This window comes from Pelodiscus sinensis, chromosome 6 (assembly GCF_049634645.1).
Source record: "Pelodiscus sinensis isolate JC-2024 chromosome 6, ASM4963464v1, whole genome shotgun sequence".
Taxonomy (NCBI): Eukaryota; Metazoa; Chordata; order Testudines; family Trionychidae; genus Pelodiscus; species Pelodiscus sinensis.
In genome coordinates, this window is record NC_134716.1 from 85,829,815 (window position 1) to 85,842,248 (window position 12,434).

The following is a 12,434-nucleotide window of genomic DNA, read 5'->3' on the forward strand; positions in this document are numbered from 1 at the left end:
GGCATGTTTTTTTCTGAAAGATATACTCTTTCAAATAGGAATTAATTCACATAAGCCCTATGGCCCGTGTTACACAGGTGATCAAATTAGGTAATCACGATGTGCACCTCTTGTCCTTCTAATCTAGGAATTTCATTCCCTAAGACAGGGGTTCTCAAACTTTGTGATACTGCGGGCCCCCCCCCCCCCCGAAGTTGCTTGCAACCCCCCTGGAGGGTAGGGACCCACAGTTTGAGAAACGCGGCCCTAAGGGTTCAAACTGGCAATTCCTTGGGGAATAAACTGAGCCCACAGCAGCTGCTTCTGCAAACACTATAGCAGTGGGCTGTGCACAGTTTAAAAAAAGCTGCTGTTTCTTTAAGAAGAAATTGTTGTGAAACTGTTTGATACAATCTTTAAATGTCTCAGTGCTTTCATTGAGAGAACATTTGACACAGCATCTTATCACACTGTGCTTGCCCATGGCATATTGCTTTACACAGTAACAAAGATATAACCCAGCAAAACATTTTTTGATCAAAGGTTCTCCTAGGTAGGCTGCCATTATTCATTCCGAATAAGCACGGTGAAATAGTTGGCTCTTTGCCTCGTCTGCCCCCTCTACTCCCACCACTCCATACCTTCTTTTCAACATGGTGGATGTGAACAATTAAGCAGGCTTGATCACTCATTTGGGACCTAATGCTGCCACCTGCACCCACAGAATCATAGTAGTCCTTGTTGATGGGCTTGCTGGCACAGAGCAATGTGGCCGGCCGTTGAAGCCCTGATGACTACACAGGCTACACTTGTAGTGGGGCAAGTTATGTCATGCCATTGCAGTACATTCTGTGGGCATAAGTCATGGGAATGACTTCAGTCTACTGCACAACTCCCCCCCCCCCCCCCCCCCATGGTGTAAAAAGGACAGTTTTGGCCTCACAATTCAGAAAGGCCTACAGAGATACTAGAAGTTCTTTCATTATAAAGCCTTGAGTGGCTCTGTCTCCTCATAGTGGCTGGGAATGTTCTCATGCTGTCCTTGGGATTACCACTCTTGTCCCAAAAGGATGCTGTGGGTTACCAGACTATTTGTGTCCTATGTGAGCTGTCATGTTCCTTGCGTGAATGCAGCTAGCAGGGCAAACTGCTGCAGCTGTGTGCACTGCACAGTTTAAAACACTTGCGTTCTACATCCACTGCTGACCTAGCGTCTATGAACAGTGACTGTGTAACCCCATCGCTTTCTTGCGATGCCTCCCTCGTTTGTATATTGCAATATGCTGTGCCAGACCAACAATGTGCAGGCTGCTCTGGGCTGGGTGCATCTCCACAGGATTCCCTGCAACTCAGAGCTGGCAAGTCGAGTCAAGTGACTCACTACATGACTACTGTGAATTTCATGCTCCTGCAAAACCTACTGCACTGGTATAGTGTGGATGGATTTGGTCAGAGTGGGGTACTAGTCACTACAAGTACAGGTGGCAGGACTGACCTAGTTAGAGCTCTAAATAACTGATTGGTTGGTTTGTTTGCTGGCTGAATCAAAGAAGTGGTGCTGAGGAGAATTTTTGTTTTGGGTCAAATAAGATGTTCTGTTTTGAGCTTAATCTTTTAAAGTCAGCAAAATTAAAAATTAAAGTCTTTTCTAATTGAAACATAAAAATGTTATTCTGAAAAATTGATGTTTTTGATTCTTTCCGAATTTTGTTGTTGTTGTTTTTTGAGGGAACAGATATTTCACACAATATTTCAGTTAATCTGAATCTGTATTTTTGGGCAAAAAATGTTTTGGGCAAATGGTACCCAGATCTACTACTGGTGTGACTAGGATAAGATACAATGCTTATTATTTTAATAAGGGACTCTAACAAATGTTCCCCTTTAGTGTTTGATTAGCCGTGTGTGTGTGTAAATAAAAATAGAGGGAAAGGGGGAGGTTTTTAGGTCTGAAAGATCTGTTTGCTTTTTTCGCATTTAAACAAAAATACTTTATCAAAACAATAACCAAAGAATGAGTCAACATGTGACAATTAAATTCTGTTAAGTCTATTCTGTATGAGAAATGTATTCAATTTGAAATCTGTTGTTTGTTGAAACTTAGTAAGGGAATGATTTTTCTTGGGCAAAATATCGAGAAATATTTAAATACAGAGAGTGGAGCAATCTGGTGCATTCCAGTGTCAAGAAAGTTCTTGGCAATCTTATGATCAATGGAGATGATTAAATATCCAGGAATATGCAGCAACTACATCAGAATCAGATAATTTCCCACTGAAGGCGTTTTTCTCAAGGTCAGAGCATCACTGATCCTTGAGAATTATATTAAAAATTGGCTAATACAGTACCAGGAAAGCAGTTTTTTTTACGTTACTGTAGAATAGGCAAAACATACCTCATGATTTTGCTTTTTGAGTGAAGTCAGAAGTCCATATTTCAGGTTAAGTGACTTAGGAATAGTACTTAAAACACAATAAAAAATGAACTTCAGTCCCCTTACACTTGCAGGCTTGAAACAGAAAAGCACTCCTAATACATGAAAGTATAACAAGTATTTGTAATCTCCTATGTCATGTGCTTGTTGTCTCTCATTGTTACTCTTCTTTTTAAAATGCAATTATCTATACTTTTTTGAAGAATTTTTGCAAATTGACAAGACAATGCTTGAGGATTGCATTTGAATATAACCCCCTTTTAAATGTTTCTTTTTTTATGTATATTTCACTTTCGGTACTACTTCAGCTCTACAAGATTCATCGTGATGAGAAGTATGCAGGAGACAATTCACAGGCAGGTTAGAATATGATCATTTATCTCTATACACTTTATTTTTTAAAAAAAAGAGGCCAGATGCTTCACTGGTATAAATCCGTGTAGCTCCATTTTGTTCAGGCTAGTGATGTTACGTTATCTAAGGAACTGGCCCATGACTCATCTGAGGCCAGGTGGCACTGCACTGCTAAATTACATGTATCCCTAAGAACAAGTTTTGAGTAATAGTCTCCATTTCTATAGTCTCTTTATTTTATGACATAGAGCATTTAACCAGTGCTCAGTGTTAAAATACAACAGTTGTAGTTAATAGTGGGTCAGAGGTTCAGTTGGTATAAATTGGCATAGATCTGCTGCCTGAACTGAAGGGAGTTATTCTGACTTATGCCAATGGAGGATTTGGCTTAGTGCCTTCCAAATTAGGACCATTAAAGGATTGGAAGAAAAAGCAAATGGGTCACTTAAAATGTGTCTATGTATGGCTGACTCTCCTCTAAAGAGCTAGTTCTGGTGTGTTCTTGGTGTTGAGAATGAGATGATGTTGAAAACCGGACTGAAAGTTGGGAATTCCTGCTTTCTAATTCCTAATCCAATGTTGATTCCTTTGCATTCCTGAGACTTCCTACCCCATATCATGCTGTTTGGTTATAAGACAAATTATATCAATTTTAATTATTTTCCAACCTTCCTTTTATATCATTTAAGGGCAGCTAAAATTAATAATGCAAAAGAGTAAAATGCATTGATTATGCAGTTAATTGTAATTTACATGCAAGTAAGCAACATATATAAAATGTTACAGGGAAGAGGGAGAAAATTGTTTGTTAGCACTTGAATAGGACAAGGAACAATGGGTTTAAATTGTAGCAAGGGTGGTTTTGATTGGACATTAGGAAAAAATTCCTAACTGTCAGATTGATTAAGCAGTAGAATACATTGTCTGGAAGCTGTGGAATCTCTGTCATTGGAGACTTTTAAGAGCAGGTTAGACAAATGCTTGACAGGGATGGTCTAGATAACACTTAGTCCTTCCTTGAGTTCTGGGGACTGGGCTAGAAGACCTCATGAGCTCTCTTCCAGTCCTACAGTTCTGATTTTGTACATGTAGTTGTCTTGCAGAAAGTGGTCATGTTCAAATTCTCAGCCGAAAGTTTGTCACAAAAGTTGGTCAATGTATCCTAGCATCTAGCGATGCACCATTAGAGTATAAAAGTATTTTATCTAAAACAGCAGGGGCACAAGATCAACCCGTTTTAGGGTTTAAACATCTTTTATTGATCTAAATGTTCTGCCGTGTTAACCAGATACGGGTTTTTTACCCTTTTTTCTGTTCTTCTTTCTTACGTTCTTATGCTTCCATCATCACTGGAGTTTTTGGGTGTAGTGTCTGAGCCTTTTCTTACTCCCCAAAGCATGGTGTGGTGTTGCTGTGCACTGTTAAACACCACCCATGTCTCATTTAGACTATGGTCACTGTTTTCCTGTAGTGGTTGAAGTTATGCCTTATCTACTTTTTTCAGGATGTCTATTAATATTTGTAACACCATTGAGATCTTTATGGTGTAAGATAGTAGTAATAATAATGTTTGCAATTTTCTGTTCCCATTAAATCATTACTAATAGCAGTGATTATATGTTGTGCGATGCTGCTTCTTCCTGACACTATGTTCTTATAATAAATGTCATCCTTCATCTCATCTTTCCTTTACTGGCTATAGCATCTGGGAAGGGGGGGAAGATGGGAATGGCTGTGATTCAAATTGTGGAATGCTGAAATGGTCATCATGTTTTACAGCGTCTATGATACATTTTGAAAACATCCTCTCAGTGAAACACAGCTCAGTGAGAACAGGAAGACACTACATGAAGTCATGTTGGTGACTCTCTGGAGTACAGTGAAAATAGAAAATCTTGATGTACTCATGATTCCTTGAAAATGTACCTACAGTTGGAGACATTCTAGTCACCAAGTCATAAACAAATCTTCATGTCTTATTCAACGGAAGTTTTCTATTAAAGCTGTTGCTTTGTATAAAATCTTCTATATGTACTGTATCTACTCAGGAGAACAAGACACTGGGACTGGTCTACGCTACCATGGAAAAATGATCTAATTTATGCAACTTCATTTATGTGAATAACTTGACTGAAGTCAACGTTATTAGATTCACTTACCACGGTGGCTACACTGTGCCGTGTTGGTAGGAGAATGTCTGTGGTCGACTTCCCATAGGCTTCGCAGGGAGGTGGAGTATACAAATTGATGGGGAGTATACTCTCCCATTGATTTTAACATGCTTTTACTTGACCCACTGAACCAACACTTGCTGCATCGATTGCAGATGTGCCAATTTACCAGCAAGTGAAGACAAACCCTGATAGTTAAAGGTAATGCTGTGCAGACTTCCTCCACCAAAATCACCATTGCATTTCAAACTTGGCCTGTAAGATCATTACTTACTTCACTCCATTACTTCATCACACAGCTGAATTTCTTATGAATCTTGACAATGGTCATCTTGCTCTCATGTGAGCACCTACTTCATTCTCCTAAAAAGTGAGACTAATGCTTCCCGCGCCTCCTTGCAGTGACTTGACTTTATATTGGCTCCTATTTCTTGCTTTGGGATGTTTATGGTTCTGTGCCAACAAATCACACTTTTGCCACATTACTGTGCCATAAGGATATTCCAATTTAAAGTTTGATAAATTTTGAAGTATGTTATTAACCTATTAGCAAAAACTTTAATTGAGGGCATGGGAGGGGGGTAAACAGAATACTGATTTTCAACCTATTTTTAAAAAAGTGTGGCATTTGTAGCCATTCAGCCTCAGAATTGCTCTTCTCCCCTCTGCCCCTCCTGCCCTTCCTCCCCCTGCCAACCCTTTGGTTGGGTTATAAGCATTTTGGTCAGAATACAACATCAGGCTGAATACATCACTAGCTGAGTAGTCTCAACTCCATTGAGTTTGCTAGGTGCTCTTGCTAACCCCAGTGATGAATCTGACCATTATTTATGATTATGTATATTTTGTTAGAACCTAAAGGCTTCTGCCAGGTTGCACTAGGCATTGTATGGACATATAGTAAATGGTGGTTCCTGCCCCAGTTGAGTTTACAGTCTAAGGCCTAGCCTGCACAGGGTTGCTTGAACTGAAGCATTTGTGTAGTCCCACGGAAGTTAATCGGATTACTCAGGCTATGTCTAGACTACAATGATCTATCGGAAAAAGGTATGCAAAATGTGCTCTGCAATTTGCATACCTTTTTCCGATTAGTTTTTTCAGAAGTGGCTTTTCCGAAATTTGGCCTATCTATATTGTGTCAAATTTCAGAAAATCCTTCTCTTTCAGAAGAGCCCTTCTTCCTTGTGAAAGGAGGAAGACCTCTTCCGAAAGAGCGTGTCTGCTCTTCCGCAAAAAACGCGGAAGAGCAGATGCGTTCCCAGGACGCAGCAGGGTTTTTCCGGGATACCTCCCAGAAAAACCCCGTAGTCTAGACGTAGCCTCTGATGTTCAAAGATAAGCACTTGAATGAGTGCATGCAGGACTGAGACCTAAAGACAAGACATTGCTCACCGATCTTTTAAGCAGGTGGGGAGGAGGAATGGTGGTGTAGCCGCATACGCTATTTTCAGGTGTATAGGGCAGTTGGTAGCAATTGTCACAATCGGAAGCAAGAATGGAATAGAGAAGCTGGGATCTTGGTCCCTCAGTTCAGCTCAGTAAATTCAGGAGAATGAATTTCAAACTTTCACCACTGTGTGCCTGTGACAAAGGCTATGTCTACACTGCACAGTTATTTCGGAATAAGCTATTCCGGAATAGTTATTCTGAAATAGCTTATTTCAAATTAGCATGTCTACACTGCAGGGAAGCCTCAAAATTAGTCCGAGGCAGGCTTCCCGAATGTGGACGGACTATTTTGATTTAGAGGGAAGGAATAACTTAGAATGGCCCTGGTTGAGGGCCAATTTTGAAATAGCAGAAGTGGATCATCTACTCCACCCCTATTCCAAAATTATTTTTTTCGGAAAAGGCGTTATTCTTCATAGAATGAGATTTACAGAAATCAGAATAATCCTCCCATTATTTCAAAATTGTTTCAAAATAACGCAATTGCTGTGTAGACGCTTGCATAGTGGGGATTGTATTCACTGCTTGCTTTATGTTGTATGTGATTCCTACTGTCCTGTACTGTTCTGTTGTAACCCCATGTGTGTGCCTCAGTTTCCCTGGGTACTGCACTGGTACCCGGCTGGTGATGGGAATGTTGAGTGTGGCTCTTACCGAGGGAGAGGCTGCCCCAGGCTTCCTCATCTTAGCACATACACAACAGTAGCTCAGGCTCTCTTGTAATCTGAGCCTAGATGGAAGATTCAGTCAGGTGATACTTTTGCCTCAGGAAGCTGGACAAAAGAGGAGGTGGGGCTGCCTGCAGGGCTGGGACCAATTGCTGAGAGTATGAGTTGGGCTCAGCTGGCTGAGGATGTAGGGAGGGCGGCCAGGGCACTGGCTCTGGGCTCTGTGGGTTGTACTGATTGCTTCTGTTCCTGTGCTAACAAGTCTGTTCTACGCTGTGTCCCTGTGAACCAATACACCTTCTGTTCTACCTGTTGTCTGAGTCACATCTGACTGCAGATGGGGGTGCAGGGTCTAGTGAATCCCCCACACTCAGTGACAGTGAAATAAGAGAAAAGCTTTGTCACCTTCTTGTACAGGAAATTTGGGGATTTTAAAGTAACTTTGGACCTTTAAGGGGAAAAGACTACTCTCAGGGCTTGTCTGCACTTGACATGTTACAGTACCAGAGCTGCAGTGCTTCAATGAAAACATTACCTATGCCAAAGGGAAAGGTTCCCCTGTTGGCATAGGTGATTCACCTCCCCAAGATACAATAGCTAGGTCAATGAAAGAATGTTTCACCAACCTAATGCTGTCTGCACTAAAGATGAGGTCAGATTAACTGTGTAGATTTTTCATGCCTGAGGATTGTGGCTGGGTCGATTTAACTTTTTAGTGCTGCTGAATCACAGCATTTAGGAATGCTCGAAGACAAACTTTTGATCAGTTTTAGTCACTTTATAATTTTTACTATATTATATAGTTTGCTTTCTTTAAATTCTAAAACAGTTTAGTGAAATCTTATACCATGAATCTTCCAACCAATAGTACTGTGTATATTGCATATTATGTCTTTATACTATTTTATGTTCACATTAAATGCATGCCTCCAGAATCACATGAAGTTAATGTCAATTTCATGATATTCCTAATCCTTTAAATTATGATTAGCCCTTCTAAATAGTTCTCTGGGTCTGTGACTTGCAATTTAGATACTACAATGGTGGGCATTTTAGAAATATGTACAGACAGAAATTATTTTACAATATAAAGTAAAATGTGGTCATATATCTGAAAAACAAAAATCTAGAATTTTACCAGATTGGCATTTTGAGATTATACTAAGGCATGTAAATTGTATGTGGGTTTGATTTTACTTTTTTGTACTCTTTTTTTTTTTTTTTTTTTTTTTTGGTCTGATATATGAGATATTCTCTTGTCAATATTAGGAGTTGTGGTTTTGTTTATTACTAGTTGATTGGATTGTTTTTAATCACTGTAAATTAATATTTAAATTTAAAACCATCAATTTCAGGTCAGTGGCAGGAGAGTTTTCTGGTTAAAGAACATGACTAGCAATCAGGAGACCAAATAGCTTGTCTTACATGTGCAGCAACTTCTTGAGTGATATTGGGCAAGTAACTAAGGACTAGATTTCAAAGATATTTAGGCACTTAAAGAAGCAAGCAGATAAGCTTATTGGGATTTTAAAAAATGCATAAGCACCTAATGCCAATTGATTTTGAGGTATTAACTGCCATGGGGCAGATTTGTAGAAGAATTTAAACCAAACTCCCATTGATTTTAATTTAAGTAGCCCCTGAGCAATTTGAAAGTCTCTCTGGGCACTTCTCTGCATCTTTAGGTGTTTAAATTTATTTTAAAATCTGGCTTTAATCTGTCTCTTCCTCCATTTATCTGTTAAATGGAGCTAGAAATATCTCACTTACTCAAAGGGGGCACTGAAGATAGCAAGCTTTGGGATTTTCAGATGGAAGGGGCAATAATGGAGCAGTGTATTTGTATTACCATTTTAAACTTTTCATTTGGTATTTCTAGAATCCCACTCCTTCAGATGCAAGAACAGGAGGAAAGAATCAGTTGATGTCAAATCAATAACCTCTCGAAGCAGTGATGGTAAGAAAATAAAAATCTGAAAAGAATACCGTTAGAAATACAGAAAGCAAGAAATACAGAGTTAAACAAAAACAGGACAGATGCACTGAAAAGCAGCAGCATTCTTCTCAGCTACTGAGACATGCGACCTGTTTCTAACATTTTTGTTACCCATTTATGTTGAATGTGACGTACTTCCCCAAACAACAATAGATGCTACCTTTGCAGCATGATCATGTACAGCCTGCAGGAAGGTGCGGTGTGGCTGTGCTAGAGCTGGGGTAGGAAAGTTCTGGAAGAACGCATAATGGAATGCCAGCTCTATATCTTTCAAAGGGGCAGCTTGTGCTCCTCCTATACTTGATCAGCTTCACTGCCATTTCAGGAGGGGACAGGGCCTTCAGCTTGCAGGGGCCTGTCCTGCTACTGGCTAAACTCAATCTTCTACCTCTCTGTAGCTGGCCTTTGTGATGAGATGTGAGGATGGTGATGCTAACGGCTTTTTACCATCTCTGCTCATGTGGATATGCTCCCAAACCATCATTGCTCACAGAGATCTAAGAGACTGGTTGCAGTCAGGCAGAGTTTGGGAGTTCAGGGTGTGAACAGACTAATGGAGGGTTGAAAGAAGAGCTAAACTGTCCTAAGGCAATTTTAACTCTGAAGGAGAGTATCCACAAAGGGATTTAATGTGGTTAACTAGTCCATTTAAATTTAAATGAATTCAGATTAACTTTCCTAGGCATTTCTAGGTAAGCCCCTAATAATGGGAACCAGTATATTCAAGAGAATCAGCTGTAATGATGGTGGTAGTGGCATTTGATAGCTTCCTGCTTGGACCTTTCCGTGCAAGGCATTTAAGCAACTTCGAATGCCTTGGTTAGCTACGGGCATGTTTTGTTATGTCATTCCCAGAGACAGGCTCTGTGTGCCAGTGACCCCTAGGGTTCTCTCATTTAAATGTGTTCCATGTTATGTGCAGTGTCACACTCTAAATCTGTATGTTCTATACAATGGCAGCACCAAGTTTACAAAATCGTCGGTATTCATCAATGGCAAGAATCCACTCAATGACAATAGAAGCACCAATCACAAAGGTAAAATAATATATCCCTAATTGCTGTGTAAATTGTCTCTTTCCGTTTTATTTACTCTGTAATAACTATCCCGTTTGGCGCGCTCCTTCTGAATCTGGGGTGCAGAACCTTTTTTGGGTCAGGGGCCACTGACCCATGGAAAAATCAGTTGGGTGGTGCAGGGAGTCGGTAGGGTGACTGGAGTGCCAGTGTGGGCTCTCCAATGCTGGGAGAGACCCTAAGCCTTGGAGGCTAGACATAGACAACCCAGTGGCTGCACCTTGGCCTTCGGCTTCCCACCCCTGCTCTAAATCATAGCCCTGAGAGAACATCTGTGTGGCCCCTGTGCTCTCTTCTTGTTAGATTGAGAGCTATTTAGAAAACCATAGCTTTGCATCCACAATTACAATGCTTGAGTTCTGGCCTGGATTTTTTTTATCCGGACACTTGTGTAATCTGAGTTTATCGGGTCTCAACAGTCTTCTAGCATTGCCACCCATTAGTCTTCATATAAAATACTTTGAGCCCAGACACAACTTTTAGGCTCGGCATTGACCCTTTTCTTTGCACATGCTCCTGCCCCATAGCAAGTCAAAGCAGCAAAACAATGTTTTGTTTTTGTTTTGTTTTTTCCTTTGAAGCAATCTGGTTTCACTCTTCCTTCCCATGCCTTTAGGTTATTAACATCATCAATACTGCTCAGGAGAACAGTCCTGTCACAGTAGCAGAGGCTTTGGACAGAGTTTTGGAAATCTTACGGACAACAGAACTTTACTCACCTCAGCTAGGTACCAAAGATGAAGATCCTCATACAAGCGATCTTGTTGGAGGCCTGATGACGGTGAGTAAGAAAAGAAAATGTAAACCTATCAACTGCTCTGACATATTGGGTCTCTTTCTTCCACCACTGGGGCTAGAAAATCCTTGCATCCATCTGGCTGACTGAAGGTTTGTCAGGGTGCCTGTACTTTCAGGGGGGATGTGTCTGCAGTTCAGTTTGCTTACTTGTCTTGCGTTTTGGCCACACTGGGAAAGTTGACCTGACAGGCACCAGTAAACATGAAGATAGTTACTATTGCTGTTTTTCAGTCAGTTAGCATGGCTACGCTGCTGCTGTTGCCTGAATGACTCTTTAATTCCTTTGGAAACTACTTACACGGGTAAACTAATCTATAGTATCCCACGTTCCTGAGAGCTTTTAACGTTACCCAATTACTGCACTGCAATTAAACTGAAAAATTATTGCACCCCTGGTGCAGTCAGCGTCTACCTCAGAATTGTAAAAATGAGCTTTGGTGTGTTAACGAGCCCTTGTTCCAATCCTTTTATCAGGCCCAGACTGCCCTATACACCAAATCTGCACTGGATTTTCATAGGGAAATATCTGGAGCCCTCCTACCAGTGGTATTTAATAATCCGAGTCTGCTTATAGACCCATGTCATTTAAAAAGGAAATCTTGCACTTACTGCAGGTTGCACCTCCCTTAAGTGGGACACTCTGGTCTGGCAACATCCATGGTCTGGCACAACTATGGATATTCCTGGACCGCAGAGCCCATGAACAGGGAGATCTGGCGGTGGGGCAGGAGCGCGATAGGAGAGACCAGCTACTCAGCTGGGAGCCCAGTGTGTGTGGGTAGGAGAGGGGGTTACATGGTGGGGAGCTGCGACTCCAGCAGTGGCCATGGACCTTCGGCCCAGTCCCTCCTGGGGCTGTAGAGCCCCAGCTGTGGACCCAAATGCCTGCAGAGCTCTGGCCTCAGCTGCAGAACTACCACTCCAGTCCCAGCAACAACGGGGCCAGCAGCAGCTAGAAAGTCCCGGGGATGGAGCCAGGCTGCCCTACTCTGGTAGCAGCAGGGCAGCCTGGGCCATGAGGAGAAGTACCTCCCTTGGTCCAGCAAATCCCATCATTCAGGACTAGTTAGGTCCCCAGAGTGCTGAACAAGAGAGGTCCAACCTGTACTTTAATCAAATTTTGTAACTCCAGGGAAGTAGAGTTGAAGCATCCAAGTCCTTTGGCTGATACTTAAACCTCTATATTGGAAGACCGAAAACAAGCATGGTACTTGAGGGACTCACTAAAACATGACCAATATTTTAGGTACTTAGGGTTCATTCCAATGGGGAAAGTGATTTTATCCTTGATAATTGTTTCCTACAGTTTATAACATCTTTCTTTCAGGATGGCTTGAGAAGACTGTCAGGAAATGAGTATGTGTTTTCTAAGAGTAAGTTTCCATGTTCAACTTCTTTTACCTGTGTTGTGTTTTACTGGCTACAAACATTGCTTTAGAATTCCAAGCTAGTTTGCGGTTTATTTGTCTTTGAAAATGGTAATCTGAGAGCAAGTTTTAGAACATCTCC

At 41.2% G+C, this 12,434-nt stretch overlaps 1 protein-coding gene across 4 annotated transcripts in view; it reads left to right on the top strand.

The window, feature by feature from the left end:
* The window catches only part of PDE8B (phosphodiesterase 8B), a 159,836-nt gene that overhangs the window by 128,749 nt on the left and 18,653 nt on the right, over positions 1–12,434 (top strand). For all 4 annotated transcript variants that reach the window (XM_006119129.4, XM_075932314.1, XM_075932315.1 and 1 more), the window contains exons 11-15: positions 2,722–2,773; positions 8,935–9,012; positions 10,012–10,088; positions 10,744–10,908; positions 12,253–12,298. In XM_006119129.4, the coding sequence (XP_006119191.1) occupies positions 2,722–2,773; positions 8,935–9,012; positions 10,012–10,088; positions 10,744–10,908; positions 12,253–12,298 (418 nt within the window). The remainder of the gene's footprint in view (positions 1–2,721; positions 2,774–8,934; positions 9,013–10,011; positions 10,089–10,743; positions 10,909–12,252; positions 12,299–12,434) is intronic.